This window comes from Leptidea sinapis, chromosome 9 (genome assembly GCF_905404315.1).
Source record: "Leptidea sinapis chromosome 9, ilLepSina1.1, whole genome shotgun sequence".
NCBI lineage: Eukaryota > Metazoa > Arthropoda > Insecta > Lepidoptera > Pieridae > Leptidea > Leptidea sinapis.
The window spans coordinates 8,524,191-8,542,554 of NC_066273.1; the positions used below are offsets into that span (position 1 = coordinate 8,524,191).

The 18,364-nt window shown below is 35.3% G+C and overlaps 1 protein-coding gene across 1 annotated transcript in view; it reads left to right on the forward strand.

The window, feature by feature from the left end:
• Nucleotides 1–18,364, forward strand: part of LOC126966236 (sialin-like) — a 52,080-nt gene that overhangs the window by 22,506 nt on the left and 11,210 nt on the right. The window contains exon 2 of the mRNA XM_050810196.1: nt 16,727–16,856. Coding sequence (XP_050666153.1) covers nt 16,727–16,856 — 130 coding nt within the window. The remainder of the gene's footprint in view (nt 1–16,726; nt 16,857–18,364) is intronic.

The following is an 18,364-nucleotide window of genomic DNA, read 5'->3' on the forward strand; positions in this document are numbered from 1 at the left end:
ATTTTGAATAAAATATATTTTACGTTCATTAATAGCCCACAACATATTATAAGTATTATTTATGTGTGCAATATTTTTAAATTTACGATAATCTATTGTAGTGTAGTGTGTAGTGGATTTCTGCTATCTCCGTTTTTTACAAGATTATAGACGTCCTTCTGTCAATCTATCAATGACTGCACGTTTCATACAATCGAGTGAATCGCTTTTTATTTTAAGTTATTAATGTGTAAAGTTACCCTAAACCAACACATTGCAAACAACGTGGTCTTCCTACTAAATAAACAAAAAATAAATATACAGTCCACTCTCAATTTCGCTGCTTCATGCGGTTCGTCACGCGTTAATCACTATGTCGTCTGCTACTTCAGTCGCATGCAATTTGTCTCAATCTTGCGCCTCATATATATATATATATTATATAATTTAAAAAGCCAAGTCTTCCTTATTGTAAATTGACCAATTGAGCGCGTAGGGAAACAAATATGATGATATCTGTAACTACGTAACCACTCCATAATTATTGTACAAAGCTATTAAAGTTGATTAGGCATTATTTGCGGTAAGCTGAGAGAATATAATAGCTGGTACATGGTTGGTACCAGTTGGTACGCTACGCGATTACCCAAAAGTCTTCCTTAAGTAAATGAATGATTATATTGTGACAAATTGGCATATTTATTTTTGTCACTAATTATCAAGACGGTATTTATGTTAATTTGTATAAATAAAGACACACCAATTTATATTCCGCATGGTCCCTTACATATGGTCACTTTGACTCACTTTTTTCATATTTGTGGACAATTGCTGTAATTGCTATAGCTGTAAATAATCCAAATGATAAATTTTTAATTACTAGAGATTTTAATATTTCTAAAGCGCAGTGGCCTGAATCTGACATCTGATCAACAAATGCTAACAACTGCTATTTAGTTCAAGTATTGCGCGAATTCATGTCTTTCTCCTGTATGTATCACTGTAACAACATTTTTAATACCAATAAACGTAAACTAGATTTAATCCTGTGCACGTGAACTGTGAACGTTGCATAGTATCACCCAGTGACTGTGATTTTCATTGGGTCTTCGAAAACTCGGCCATAAATTAATTTAAATTAGCTGAAATTTCCTTGGCTAAAAATAAATTTTTTGATATAAGTTCTATTTTTATATCCAAAAAAATTGTCTACAAATATCTTAAATCTGTAAATGTAACCAAGGGTGGATGGTATTCATCCAGTATTGATGAGAAACTGCTACGAATTTAGCGTTACCTATCACTTTTTTATTCATAAAATCATTTAGAGAAAGTCGTGTCCCTGCCATTTGGAAAATGGCAGTGGTCACTCCGATACCAAAAGGAGATAATAGCCAATTTATAGGTAAGTACCTATCGGCATATATCAAAATCATGCCAATGAAAAATTGTCACAGTATTAAGCCAATTATCATGGGGTGTGTGGCGTCATATAACTCCACGTCAACATGGTTTCTATAAAGGTCGAAATGTTGACACGAATTTAAATCATTCTCGATGCTTTGGGTGATAACGCACATGCAAACGCTGTGTATACTGATTTTGCTATGGGTTTTGACAAAATATGCCGTAAGACTTCTACTACTTCTTTGGATACAATCCTACATAGAGAATCGTTCTCAAGCTGTTGTCTTCGGTGGTTACATCGCGTTACAAATATATTCCTTCTGAAGAGTCCCATTTGGGACCATTACTGTTTTTATTATATATTAACGATATGAGTGACTAAGTGACTATATAAAAAATTCTAACTTACTTTTATATGCTGATGACCCAAAATTTTTTAGAGTTATTTAAAATGTAGAAGAATATAAGTCTCTTGAACTTGATTTGAGAAGCTTTGAATCTTTTTGTAAAACAAACATCTTTTTTTGAACCCCGATAAGTGCTTTGTCATCACTTTTAGCAGGAAGCGAATACCAGTAATGTTCAATTACAAAATGTGTAATAAAAAATTTGCTAAAGTCACTCAAATTCGTGACATAGGAGTTATCATGGATTCAAAGCTAAGTTTTTTGCCTCACACATATAAAATGTTAAGCAAAGAATATAAACAGTTAGACCAACCAGCGTCAGGGTGTCGAATTTGGGTGTCGGTGTGTGCGTATCATAATAATTTATTCTGATTATTTTTCCCTAACGATAAAAAAAATCTACATATTTAACTTAGAAACTTATATTTTACTAAAATAAGGGATGAGACGAGCAAGGCGTTCAGCTGCTGGTAATTAATACGCCCTGCCCATTACAATGCAGTGCCGCTCAGGATTATTGAAAAACCCAAAAATTCGGCAGTACAATTGCCCTCGTCAGACATTAGATGTTAAGTCTCATTTGCCCAGTAATTTCATTGGCTACGGCGCCCTTCAGACCAAAACACAGTAATGTTTTCTTATTACTGCATCATGGCAGAAATAGGCGTCATTGTGGTACCTATAGCCGGCATCCTGTGCGAAGGAGACTCTGGTGGTGAATTTCTGCTGACACTGACACTGTTAATTTTCAGCGCAATAATCAGTCGCATCATAATCAAAGTTATTCAGAACAAGGAATTGAACCCCACACTAATGAATGGAAGAGGAGATTTGTAGACGTTCACTCTGTGTCTTCGCTAAGGATTCTTGAAAATCCAAAACTGAGCGGCACCGCGATTGCGCTCGTCATGTTGAGATATAAGATTTTAATTAAGTACCAGTAACTTCATTAGATAAGGTAGGCTACAAACCTAAAATATAAAAAAAGGCGTGCTGTGGTATTTATCTATTAAACCATGTGGCAGGGTAGCGAAACGGCGTGACGGCTATAATCTTGTAAAAAAGAGAGATCCACAAACCGAAATCCACAAGTTCCACTACGTTAAGCAACTGTTCGCTTTCAAACTCAGCCGGATTATACTTTGTGGCCAATCGCCATACTGTAATTACTACTATTTCAAACTTATGTCAAATGACTGCACGTTTCATATTAAACAAAAAAACTATTTTTACTTAGGCAGTCCCACTTCTTATTACGCTGTATTTATATCCTCTTTGCCTTGTGGTAAGAAGTTTCCTTCTACCGGTATTTTCGAGAAGGAGGTTGCAATATGTAAAAATAATGATTAAAATGTGATTTGTCAATGCCTCACGTACCTGTCCGGCCTCAGTAAGGCTGACCTTAATATACCTATTCAGAGAAAGTGTGAGGATGCGCAGCATAGTAAAACTTTAGAAGTAAAAAAGACACAAGAGAAGTACCTACCGCTGTCATACTTAAAAAATTCCGTGTATGACATAATCCAGAGAGAAGTAGGTATATTAGTAAGGCACACATCACGTGACTTCGACTAGTATACTTTAGTTATTTTCATAGTATTATGTCCTATGGTATAATGTTATGGGGCAGTGCGGCCGATATTAATACCATCTTTGTGCTGCAGAAGAGGGCTATTCGCGAGATTTATAACCGAGGTCCTAAAGAATCATTGAGAGAAAAATTTACAGAAATAAACATTTTGACTGTTGCTTCTCAATATATTTTTAATAATGTTCTGTATGTTCATAGGCACATTCAGGAATTTTCTAGAAACTGTGACATTCATAATGTTAACACTAGGAACAAACAAACTTGTTAAGCCTACTACTTGGTTGAGTCGAGTTAGGAAGTCTTTTGTTGGGCGATGTATATGCTTCTACAATATGATTCCAGAAAATATACAAAACAAATGTGTTACGAAATTTACCTATACGAATTGTTAAAAAACCTTTGTGTGGGAAAGGTTACTATAGCATAAACGATTTTCTTAATGACACCATAGACTGGGAGTGAAGCTACCACCTTAAGGCTCTTTAATTATAAATGCTTATTGTACGATATCACATTGCAATCCATATTTTTATATAAATAAAGCGCGCTGAGTTTCTTGCGCCCATTCTTCTCAGGTCTGAGGCAGTCTTTTTTGAATGGGTGCTAGTTTTTGACGTTCAATAAATGATTTTGTATCCTATTTTGAAATGTTTAATAGAAATATTTGAATTTCAAAGCGTCCTTATTGGTTTTAAGCGTTTACACATCATAGTACGTGCAAGTGCGCACAAACGGCAAACACTTTCTATCTTCTATTTAACGGGAAACTTTTAAAATAAATAGTACGTGTAGGTATGTATCAAACCGTCGTTGACGCAATAGGTCGAACCGTTGAGTCTCACCACAGAACCCCCAGTTCGATGCTCCCCCGCCACGTATCAATGTCTTTTCGGTTCGGACTTCATATTACCTAGGGGCACGGCAGGGGCACCAAGTCGAGCAAACACAAGTGGCACCGCCGTACCATCCTTTTCTCGAAGCTGTTCAGGCCATTTTTGATTCAGGGAGTTACAGGGATTATGATGATAATGTAATTAGCTAACTTAACAACATTTATGCACCTTGAAAGTGGCGCGTAGCGAAAAGGTTAAATTGTTTTACCTTAATAACTATAAAACGGTTATTGAATTTAATCAGAACCAATTGATAATCATAAATCACTCTTTCAAAAAGGTGCATAAACAAGACATAATATGCTTGATCAAGGCCCCTTAATTGAATTAAGACCCCTTTTGGAATATAGTCCATAATTTCCAAATTTTGTTGTTTTTTTTTTATTTTGGCACGCTCCGCAAGCAACGCTGTTATATAACAGGCATTTTAGTATTTATGTTCAAGTTAAGCAATATTTCTGCGTCACGGGATACCCTTCCGTTGATTCGATGTCGCATTTCCATCCTTGTATTGCCGAATTGTAGAGAAAGGAATTTGGTTACATTTATCCCCATTAGAACCCGGCTGAGAACCGGGGGAGATATCAGGTACCCGGTAGTGTTGGCTACTTTAATAATAATAATAATAATATAAGCCTTTATTCAGATAGTATTATTTACATATATACTTACAAACTATCCTTAACTAAGTATCTATCACTATCTGGTTGTCTATTGACAAAGGCCTCTTCCAACTTCTTCAACTCTTTTCTATCTTAGGTTAGCTACCTATACCATGTCTTGCCTGCTATCGTCCTAAGTTCGTCTGACCATCTCCTGTATTGTCCCCCCGGTTTCCTTTTGAAGTTTCTGGGATACCAATCTGTGATACATTTGCTCTATTTGTCTATACCCCGAAGGTTGTGTCCCGTCCAGCGCCATTTAAATTTTCTTATAACATTAGTGAAATTAGTGATTTTTGTTTTCTCTCTTAAGTCTATGTTTCGAACTGTTTTTTTTTTAATATTCATCATACTCCTCTCCATGGCTCTTCGGTAAGTCTCTAGTTTTTTAATCTGTCTTTGCGTAGGCGACCAAGTAGGTCAATACTGGAAGTACACAAGTATTATAGAGTTTTCTTTTTATGTTTATTTTGATATCTTTGCTTTTCATTACTTCTTTGAGTCCCCAGGATTTTTTCCAAGCATGTCCTATTCTTGTATCAATTTCTTTGTCTTGATCTTTTTGTGATATAACTTGTCCTAGGTAAGTGTATTGATGTACATATTCGATATTGTTATTGCTTACTACAATTAGTTGTTCTGACCTGTTTGTTATTACTTTAGTTGGCAATATTCATAGTCAGACCCACTAGGCGACTTTGTTTTTCGAGGTCATGTATCATTTCCACTAGTTCCAAATGAGAGGAGGCAAAAACTATTAAGTCATCCGCAAATCTTAGATTGCTTAATTTTATACCATTAATATTAAGGCCCTTTTCCATCCAATTAAGATTTCGGAAGATATCTCCTAGAACTGCGGCAAAAAGTTGTGGTGATAGGGGGTCACCTTGGCGTACACCACGCTCTATATTTATTTCTTTTCCTTCTCTGTCTAGCTTTACTTTAGCTTTACTGTTTTTGTAAATATTTCTTACAACTTTTGCTATACATATACAACTAAACTACATATACAACTGTTTTTGAGCGCCTGCCTACTTGTTGGCTACTTTAATTGATCACAAATTATGACAAATAAATATTGAAGTAAATATTTATGTAATATATATTGATTTAATTGAAAATGCTGATATATTTTTACACTAGCTTTTACCCGCGACTTCGTGCGCATGCCATAGCTACATAATATAATATACTCACTTTGCAAATAATAGGTGCACAACAAACTGCTGTGGTTAATATATTTTTATAAGCTACCGACTATAGTACTTTCATCCCCTTTTTCACCCCACGCAGGGCTAAATTTTAAAAACGCTAGAACAAATATTTAAAAGTTTCATGGTGTTATATTCGATAATGACTAACATTCATACATACTTCCATCCTATTTCAACACCGCCAAGCCTTTTATTCGTGATAAAAGGTAGCCTTTGTCAAGCTTTTGTCTATCTCTGTAATAAATTTGATTATTATTACACATATTATTATTACATTCACATTTATAATATTGGTAGGGATTTATTTCTAGACAGAAACAAGTATATGCAATTTCGTCTTTTATCCCTTATCTATACCTATCCTTTATCCCTTGTTTTATCCCCTTCTCTTGTTAGTGCAGACAGATTTGTAGCTCCAGTTGCAGTGGTTGAATCAGTAAATGACATCGAATATTGTATTTTAAGGGAAATGGGGGAATATTTTATTAAAATTCAGAATTAATTAGCTCAAACAATTTATGACTTGGGCCAATCCCATTTCTGGATAAAGAAAAGTATTGGCAGTCGCTTTATCGTCTTCTTGAAGTGAAAACTTCTTAAGCGGCGTTGAGCACTTTTATTGGTATAAAATCTTAAACTCACGTCAGAACACGTGAACTGATCGAAAATTCGTAAGACAGTCGTTGAAATTATGGAAAATGAACTTTCGGTGTAAGGTTATAGGATTCAAATTAGATTGTCAAACTTTAACTTCAGTTGATATATTAATATAAACATGCAGAGACGGAGCTCCTGTACTATTACTCTGGATTTAGTAGCTTATTTTTTATGGGGTTATAAATTATAATGCAATCGATATCCAATTGATCTTTAGCGCCTTTAAATTTGCGCGAATTAAACCGACCGACCGAAGGAGGAGGTTCCTCCCTTTTTGAAGTCGGTTTAATTCGTAGGTATTTTTTTATGTTTGTACCCTCAAAACTTTCGACTGGGTGAACTGAGTTTTATAATTATTTTTTGAAAGCTGGTGCTTCCCGTGTAGTCTCATTGTAATTCGGCCCAGTTCTGACAATGGCATCCATGAGAAAACCATAAAATACTTAAATTTGCTATACATATTATGTGGATGATAAATTTACAAATTTTTTATAGTTTTCAATTTTCATTGTTGCATTGAAAAAAATTGTATATCTACACATATTTAGACAAATTGTTGTGATTTGATTTGTATCAATAACATGACACGCATATAGGAACTTACTAAAAATTATTTGTGTTAGTTCCTGCTGCTCACCGCTGTCGTTGATGCAATGTTGTAAATATCCCTACTCTGTGGTTATAGCGACCAAAGAGCATTTAAACACTACGTTTAGTGACACTGTGCATGACAAATCAATAATGAACATAATGGGATCTTTATTCTATTTATATCGAATAGTAACGATGATAAATCGCTAATTCTAGCGACATTGTCCACAAATAGCATCTATTGTAAAACCAAATGTGAATGTCATGGCGTTTACCATATTGTGACCTCGACAATCTGAATGGGTTTTATATTATAGGAGCGGGCGTTTTATAGCGCTCGTGGCCTTAACTTTGGCCAAGTATTAAAGGTAGTTTTCAGCATTTTATGACAATTACGTAACCAGTGGTAGGCTCCTTTTCACAGGATGCCGGCTAGATTACGGGTACCACGACGGCGCCTATTTCTGCCGTGAAACAGTAATGCATAAGCATTACTGTGTTTCGGTCTGAAGGTCACCGGACCTAGTGAAATTACTGGGCAAATGAGACTTAACATCTTATGTCTGTAGGTGACGAGCGCAATTGTAGCGCGGCTCAGAATTTTTGAGGTTTTTCAAGAAAACAGAGCGCCACTGCATTGTAATGGGCAGGGCGTATCAATTACCACCAGCTTAACGTACTGCTCGTCTCGTCCCCTATTTTCATAAAAAAGTAACCAGTTTGAGGCTTCTTTGTATCTCACGCAAGCTACATAAGTGATCGGAAAAGTGGCCTTCGTCCAGCCCTTATCTGAGACGTTAGGACTACAAATTATATTTAGTTTTACAAAACATGGTCTGATAAAAGCGAAAAGCTGATTTCGAGTCTTTTAAGAAATGTCTTAGAACAAGCAGTGACTAAGGCTGAGATCTGTAAAGTGTACATAGACTTTGCTCAGACTTTACTTACGTAAAACTTAAGTGTAAGCTAAGCATAATCTTTGTTTTCGTTTTTATAGTCATTTGACAGCTGAAATTAGACTGACCTTAAGCTAAGACAGTCCAATGCTAAAGTCAAGTTCGCGTTTTATCCTACTCAGCCACTGATCTCTACTATTTACCACTGGACTTGCGGCTGTCAAAGTGCTTTTGTGCCTGTTTGATATTCGCCATATTGGCGCTGTTGGCCATGTAGCGAGAGTCTGCGGTACTAGAACATATGTCCTCACACTCTGTTATGTACTAGCTTTCGCTAATATGTGTAATATGTCTAATTTTGCAATTGTAATCGTTTTAGTTCTAATGTATTATCAATGATTTATTTGATGAGCTCTTTTTCCATAGGACGAATTTAATTTATTTTAATTTAAATTTAATTTCTCACAGTTTTAATTAATTTAAAATTCTGAAATACTATTTTTTAAATATATATTGCTTATTAATTTTGCTAAAACGTAAGCAATGCTCTGTTTGTGTTCGTTTGTTAATTGTTCTTGTTGCACCTATAATTGGGGTGTCACTTAAATAGTTATATCTGTGTTAGTTATTAAGGAATTGTATTGGTGTTCACCCTGTTGGAGCAATAAATAAATAAAATAACGACCTCAGCCAAACAAACATCGATAGATAGAGGGAAACTATTTACAAAAAAAATGTGTACTTTGTTACGTTGATTCCGGAAGTATAATTAACACGGAAAACTAACGAAATTAATTCAAAATGCAAAAATACCTCGGAGTACTGTACGCTTCTCTCGCAGCCATTTGTATTATACGTCAAAATTAGTTCTCTGGACGCTCGTGAGTGGCGCTTCAAATAGGCACAAAAAATTTGCTGTCAAACATATGGAACAGCCTGTCCAGTGGTATTTATACAGGTCAATGCACTCAGCAAAGTCTTACGAAAGTAAAATTTGAGCAATGTCTAAGTACGCACTACAGGTTTCAGCCTAAATGAGCCTTAGAAAATGTGCGTGAACCCATAGAGCTGTGGCCGGGTGTGTGTTGACGCCAAAGGTAGTCATTTCGATTGTATTCTGTACACACATATAACTTTTATTAAGATAACATTACGTCATAAAAATAAATGCATTTTTTAATGGCCAGACACGGTTGTAAGTTTCTGTGTTTAAATAGTGGAAACTGCGTTGATAGACTATCTATATTGCCTTCCGAAAAATCTAAGTTACTCTCTAGTCACGCCAAACATAACTTACTTGAAAAATTCGGCAACTACAAAAAATAAATTTGAAGGCAAAATTTATGAACGATGCCGGACTCGAACCCGCGACCTCTCCAGTTCCGTGTGAGCGCTCTTCCACTGAGCCAACCGTTGGAGTGACAAAAATCAAAAGAACAAATTGCTTAGACTCGGTAACTGCTGTGTCTAGTGTCAAAGGTTCGCGTGCATCGTCCTATAATGATTACGTCATAGTCTATACGTATGATTCTATCCCTACTCTGTCGTTATAGTTTCAAAATTTTCAGTATTATTATATATTATGTAACATGTTGTGGGAGGCTCCTTTGCACAGGATGCTGGCTAGATTATGAGTACCACAACGGCGCCTATTTCTGCCGTCAAGCAGTAATGTGTAAACATTACTGTGTTTCGGTCTGAAGGGCGCCGTAGCTAGTGATGTTACTGGGCAAATGAGACTTAACATCTTATGTCTCAAGGTGACGAGCACAATTGTAGTGCCGCTCAGAATCGGCACTGCATTGTAATGCGTCTTGCCCTTGATGTCATAAAAATATTACCAGAGAATGTCATTATTTTGTTTCACAGTTAGATTTGCTAAAAAATGGAAAATTTCAAGAAACTTTCTTTTTATGGCCAGTAAATATAGTATAATATTTAATACAACATACAAGTCTGACCACATTTGTAATATCTATGTTACGATAGCCTACTTCAATAAAATTAATGTGTTTTTATTAAGATTACAGTTTTTTATTAATTTAATAGCTGTCAAACCAGTGTTATTTAAACTAATAATATATCAAATATTCCGGTCATCTGGTTGTAAATGCGTCTCACTCTAATTCGTATTCCTCCAATATTTATTATAGCGTTTTTAATTAAATAATTAAATTAAGGTGGCTCTTTAACTAGTCCTAGTAACACAGCGTCCATAATTGAACTATAGTGTTCGCCACTGAAACTTATAAGCTGCATTTTCGAACCGCAGTATCTTGACGCGAGTATTACAAACAGTATCTGGGTGCAGGGTATTAGATGCCAATGATCGTTTTTGATTAAGACCACACTTAGGTGCCGGTTTAGGCGACAGTGCCCAGTTAGCATCCTGGTAAGTATGGATAAGTTTTTTCTGTTCAATGATAGGGCTTCATTCGCGAATCTATTGTTGAATGCCGCTTTGGAGTGGTTTAAACCTGTTGATTTGTTCCAGCTTTCTAAGTGCTTCTTGTTGACATTGGTATGTCAGGGTGTTTCGGATGGCGCTCTTATGCAGTTCAGACCACAAATAGGTTCCTGACAATATATTAGCTCCAGCTGTTGAGAGCTCATCGGCCATTTCCGGCATGCCCTGGGACCCATCTGAGAATCACTCTGTTCTTCAGGCAGTTTATGCAATTTTCGACAAATTTTGACGCCGTCAAGTCAGCGTTTAAAGCTATCAATGCTGCCTGACTGTCAGAGTGAATGTATATGTTTCGGTTGAAGTAACCTTTTTGGATATTGGTTTCCACGCATTCTAAAATGGCGTATACCTTTGCTTGAAATATGGAGGCAAAAAACCCCAGGTTTCTGCTGGATTTAAACATGGGGATTTAAATTAAGCACCTACTTACTGATTAAAAAACTTTTGACGAAAATACCGACATGCAAAAATTATTTTGGGAGTTGGTGCGACGTGACGTCTTACAAGTGGGAAGGCTTCTTTATGTCGTAAAGCATTATTGTGTTTCGGTCTGAAGGAGGCCGTAGCCAGTGACATTATGGAGCTAGAGACAACATCTTATGTCACATAGTGACGAGCGTAATTGCGATGTCGCTTAGAATTTTGGCTATTTTTATGATCCTTAGATTAAGGATTGGTCTCCGCTGCGCTCCAAATAGAAACCGTAGTCGTAGTCGCAAAGTGCGGAAACTAATACTACGACCAAGTGGGTGTACTCGAGCCAGTCTCGAACAATATGTGACGTTGACGTTGAATAGAAACTATAATGCCGGGTTGTGTATTAAGAGAAGATATTCCGATTGTTTATACTTCATTGTTTCAAAAATTTCGTGACATAAGGAAATAGCGTACCAAATGTCTCCTACATAAAGAACAAAATCGATTAAATAGAAAAAAAATAAGACAAATAAAAATGTATCAACAATTTCTCCACAGATCCGAGAAAATCTGACCTTCACCTTCAAATCAAAATCACTTTATTTATGTAGGTTAAGAAAATGAATATTATGTCAAAAGTTTTATTTTTACATTTACCACCACTACGGGAAAGGAAAACTCTTTTAAATTAGCATTTACAGCTTTATTATTTTACAGATCATTTCAATTACCTTCAATATATTCAAAGTGATGCAACAAAAATACTCACACGTCAAAAAATCGTGTAAGTACCTATAAAACTACTTATTTTGACTTACTCGTGTAAGTAAAAAAAAAGTACTTAAATGTAAATTAATTAGTAATAACACAAGAGTTATTGAGTACAGTATCAATCCACACACACACCGTAAATAAATAAAGGTATTATGCGAGCATTTTATTTGCGATTGTAAAAAAAAACTGGTTGCACTCCGGGAGTGCCGGCAGAAGTGAAAACTTGAACATTAACGTTGTTCATTTTTAAATATCTAGGAATGGTTAGGGAAAAATTACGCACGAATTGCTTAACTTATCAGTATTAAAGTACATACATGCATTTATGGGGTTAAATACAATGTTTATTTATTGTGCTACCCAAAAATGACAATTTGTTAAAAAAATTAACACTGCAGAACTAATACAATTATTTTACATTAAAAAGTTAATCTCCCATAAAAATCAACTTCCATCCATAATTTCAACGACTGTCTTACGAATTTTCGATCAGGTCACGTGTCCTGACGCGACTTTATGAATTTATACCCATCCCAAGAAAAAAAAAAGATTTTGCTGGACCATTTGACCATCCAAAGTACGCTGGACCTACGCAAACTTCTGGACTCGGGTGCCTGCTGTTGAAGTAGGTACCAAGTTGTTTATTGTACGTAAATGGTGGGCGCGATTTTTCGTGGAATGGCATTTTCTGTTAGATCATTCCACTGTAAGTAGCGTAAAAGTATTTCGTTTCAAATCATACACTCACAATAATGGTTTGGCAGAAGAACAGTCCAACAACATTCGGTCCCTGGGGCGTATCAATAAGGCCCGCGATCGCATTGTGTCATAGAAAGAAGAATCATGTTTTTTAGAGCTTTTAGACTTTACTCGATTCCTCTACGGATGTTTTAAAATACGAACACAATATATGTTAATAATAACGCTCAGAACGTGAGTAGGCCCAAGCGAAATGAAACAATTCCAATGTGGCCTTTTAAGGCTACATACACGTCACGCTGTCAAGTTCCACGAGAATCAGCGCGCGAAATTTAATTGAAAAATGACTTACTGTGCAGCGAAGGGTTGTCACAACGCATCTCATAATAATAGTAACGATAAGAAAATCACATTTCACAACAAATAATTTAAGCTAATACATTCGTCAAAATAGCAAAATATTTTGTAAATAAAACAGATACCATTAAAAAATTTTTGTCAGCTATGAAAGTATTATTTAACCCGAGTTCCTCTGTTGGGATATTTTTTGTGTTTATTGGTAGATATTGATAGGAGTCTATAATGTATGTCGCCACATGGTGTAGCAGGTATTCAAAGTCAAAGTCAAACAAACTTTATTCAATTACGCTTAAACTAAGCGCTTTGAATAGTCACTATAAATATTTCTTTTAAATTACTGAATTTCACCAAGCGGAAATATCCTATTATTTTTGTCGAGAATAATAGAATCTTCCACGCGCTTCGAGACTAGTCTAGAACCTTCCTTAACCATATAAAACTAAATACCATAATATATTTCTAGATCGTAGATGATACAGATTACGCCGATGTTATGTAATATGCGAATCTACATAAACACGTCAATTATTTGCAAGCTAAAAGAAAAAACGAAAGACACGGAACAAAAATGGCGGCGCATAAATCATTTCATTAGATACATCGGATCATTTCATTTAACTAAGATAGCGTGAAGAATACAGAAGGACATTGCCTCTGTAATATATACAATATTATTTAATACGTATATTGACTGTACGTAATGAATTTAGCAGTACACAATGTAGGTGGATGCTTCACAGAAATGGCTATTATTGTTCGTCATTATGTGTGGTTCGTTGATCGACTTAATGTTTCAACAATTCTGTCAGTAAATACGCGTTAGTGTCTTATTGATGTCTTTAAAACAATTTAAAAAGTAGTTACGTAACTTATAAACTTTGTATGATATGTCCTTTTCCGAACTTTATTTTATTTCTGTACAAAATAACATCAAAATAGGTTCAGCGGTAGACTTGAAAGGGCACACATTCGCATTTCTATTGTAATTCAAATATTTTTGATTCAAAATAGGATGTGATATTACTTATTGAAAGTCAAATTCTACCTATTAACGGGCGCAACAAAATCAGCGGGCTTCTTTTTTTTCCTATAAATTTGGTTACACTGTAATATCGTACAATAAAACTTATTATTTAATAGCTTGAGGGCGGTCACTGCATTTCCAAATGTTAAGAAAGGTCATTTATGTACTAGATGATACGTAAATATCTATCCCTTCTCTTTGGTTAAAGTAATCTTTACCACACAAACGTTTTGCAACAATTCGTTTGAATTTCGTAATACATTTGTTTTGAACATTTTCTGGGATCTTGTTGTAAAAGCATATACATCGCCCCACAAGGTATTAACAATTTATGAATAAAACATGATATAAAAAGATGATGCAAAATTTCACCAAATTTACTTAATTCAATGTCCATTTTTAGGTCCTGAATTGAAATTTGCCAAACAAACTAGAAATATAAATTAACATCCACCTCGTATAGCACGCCTTTTGCGAAGCGTTGAGGTAGCGCTCTACTCTCGACATGTCAAAAAAAGCGGCCAAGTGCGAGTCTGACTCGCCCATGAAGGGTTCCTTAGCAGCAAGTAACATAATATAAAGGTTATATAGAAAGGAAAATTATATTAAATTATTTAAATGGAAAAGGCAAAAAATCTTTGCTCAAAATGAGCTCTCATCATTTATACGTATTAAAAAACCTACTTACTAGATATCGTTCAAACCAATTTTCGGTGGAAGTTATAGTAATGTACATCATATTTATAATATAATGCATACTTATCATATTTTTTTTAGTTTTATCATTCTCTTATTCTTGAAGTTCATTTGAAGGACATTTTACCACTTTGGAAGTGTCTCTCGAGCAAACTATCCAGTTTAGAAAAAAATGATATTAGAAACCTCAATATCATTTTTTTATCGATGGGTAAGAAGAAAAAAAAATCGAGTTTTAGTTCTTACTATTTTGAATCCACATTTTTTTTTTCTATTTTTGTGTAAAAATCTTAATGCGATTCACAGAATACATCTATTTACCAAGTTTCAACAGAATTTTCAACTTATAGTATTGGAAAAAAGTGTATGTGACATACACGGACAGACAGACAGACATGACGAATCTATAAGAGTTCCGTTTTTTGCCATTTGACTACGGAACTCTAAAAAGCAATTTAGTCGAAACTTAAATTGATTTTTTTTTATTATATCTTACTTACAGGTTAATATTAGTGCACTTATCAAGTAAAATAAACTGTGAGGTAGGTAAATAAAATACATTTCAAGAACAATAATTATTCTGTTTATCATAGTAAGTAATAACATTAAAAATAATCTTGCCTGGACGTCAGTGTGTGGATGTGTGGATATGTCGCAGAGAAATTGGTGGAAAAAATTATCGTACCGTTATAAATTTTTGAAGTTAATTTTTTTTAGCATCATTATGATTTGAATTTCGATAAAATGCGCGTTTCGATAAGTGGCATTATTAAAAAGAGACAGACACATAAATTCATATGATTTAACGTGGGAGAAAATGAGATAGGAAGCATTATACAGTCTTTGGTACCAGGCGATCATAGTTGAAGCAGAGATTGTCTTAAGCATGACATCATGTGCACGACGTATTACTACGTAGACACCAGGAGAACATAGATAAGGTAGCGGTCATAGTAATGTCTTTCTAAGCGGTTGAAAACATGTGTAATTCTAGAAACATAGGCCAGGACTTGATATATGAAGTAAATAATAACATTATAAATAATCTTGTCTGTCAGCGGTTTCTCAATTAATACGAATATTGTGGAAAATGAGGCGTGCACTTTTAAATTTTCCCAATGATTTTCCAAACTTTTATAACTGTCTTCTTTACGTATAGGGATATCTGTATCTACTGGAAACGGTACAGATAATAATATCAAATAAAAGTTAGTTGACAAATTAGGACATGAAGTGACATAATATTATGTTGTGAAATTCTGTTTTGTAATGTTTGTAAAAGCAAAATGTAAAGGTTTAAATGGGGTTTATTTGTAAATGTGTGGGTAAGGAATTAATAAATTATTCTTTTGTTAACAAAAATAAAGGTATTTTTATTTAGTGGATGCCAACGTTTGGGCTTAGAGTTACTTCTCTATTACTGAGTATCTGGTTGGGTTCAATTGAGTTCTTATGTTTATATGGAAATATGTACCTATTTTTAATATGACAACAAGGGACGAGATGAGCAGGACTTTCAGCTGATGGTAATTGATACACCCTGACCACTACAATACAGTGCCGCTCAGGATTCTTGAAAAACCCAAAAACTCTGTCTCGTTGCACTGACTCAGAACGGCACTACAATTGCGCTCGTCTCGTCGCACTGTCTCCTTTCAATTCCTTTTGGTTATTTATTAAATATTTTTACACACATAGCATGACACTTTTTTGGTACAAAGTGATTTATATTATTAAATATTGCAGCTTTCTATATATATGATGAAAATGGTCTTTGTTTGAGGCTCAATCACGCCTAAACCACTGATCGTATCGACATGAAACTTGGTAGTTTCATGTCGATGGAGGTCCATTCGATGCGATTTATCCTAGGTGGTTTATGGCTACATTACGAATTCCAAAGTTCCTTCATTAATTTATTTCCTTTTAAAATTCGCCAAGCGAAGCAGGCGGGAACGGCTTTTATAAAATTAGATTTAATTTTTGTTACAGATGTGATCCCGGTGCGAGTTAACTTATGGCTTATGATTTTTACTGCTTGTTGGGTCATTTATATGTTAAGGGTAAATATGAGTTTAAATCTCATAGCCATGGTTCCGGAACAGTCGAAAACCAATACTGCGTAAGTATTATTTATGAAATTATATAAGAAATAAACATTGAAAATTATTAAAAATTCACAAATGCATGCACTATCGACGTTTTTTTTATGGAATAGGAGGAGAAACGAGCGTACGGGTCTCATGTTGTTAAGTGATCACCGCCGCCCACAATCTCTTGCAACACCAGAGGAATCACAGGAGCGTTGCCGGCATTTAAGGAAGGTGTACGCGCTTTTTTTTATGGTACCCATGTCGTATCGTCCCGGAAACACTGCACAAGGAAGCTCATTCCACAGCTTTGTACGAGGTAGGTAGGAGCGTAGTACGAGGAAGAAAGCTCCTTGAAAACCGCACTGTGGAGGACCGTTGAATTGGGCATCCAGGACGATACTTTAGGAAGAACACGCTTTTCCAAAAAATAACTTAATAAAGATTTAATTTAATACACCTCTAATGCATAGGTACTTCCTTTTGATAGGTATTGATAGTGTTTAAGTCGGTGTCTGCCCGCCTGGGTTGTTTTGTTCTAGAAGAAACTATCCCGCTCAAAGTCACGCATGACGAGTGTAGGTACCTGTTATTTGGCTTGGCAAATTGATAACCTCCTCCTTTTTGAAGTCGGTATTAAAAGAATAACTACCTATTTGAGTATGCATGTTTGAGTACCAGCTAAGATCTTATCAACACTCTTTAAACCTGCGCAGCCCTCTACCGAATATATTGCTCTGAATTGGTGTCGTTTAACTTATTGTAATCATATTATAACCAAAACTTATATGGCGCCAAAAAATTATTTTGAACGGCTTTTCGCATTATTATTTTATTGTTTTGGGGTGAAAGGGATTACCACGCGGCGGCCCCGTGCATATCGGCCCTTATTATAATTATTATATTAATTAAGGCCGACATGATAAGAGGCGAAGAATAACTCAGCAGCAGCGAAACTCTCTAAAAAAAAGCGATTCACTCGATTGTATGAAACGTGCAGTGATTGATAGATTGACAGTTGACGGCTATAATATCGTTAAAAACGGAGATAGCCGAAATCCACTAAGTAAACAAAATTATGTGAGTAGTAGCAGAAAACTGATCCTGAATGAAGCCCCATTTCGTCAATTTTGTGTGAAAATGTAACGGATAATCGTTTTTACGACAAAAAATATCAAAATTTCAAAGCAAAAATTTGCCGCCAATTGGAGATAAAGAAGTAATATATTTGTGGCAATTTTTAGTTTTGTAAGATTTAGTTTCATTTCATCACAAACTCTACCGAAAAATATCTTATTTTTGTCGGATTAGTAAACGCGTCCTTAAAGCAACTGTTCGCCTTCAAACTTAGCCGGGCTATACATCATCGCCAAGCGCCATACTGTAATTGTTTTTTTTTTTATGGAATAGGAGGACAAACGAGCGTACGGGTCACCTGGTGTTAAGTGATCACCGCCGCCCACATTCTCTTGCAACACCAGAGGAATCACAAGAGCGTTGCCGGCCTTTAAGGAAGGTGTACGCGCTTATTTTGAAGGTA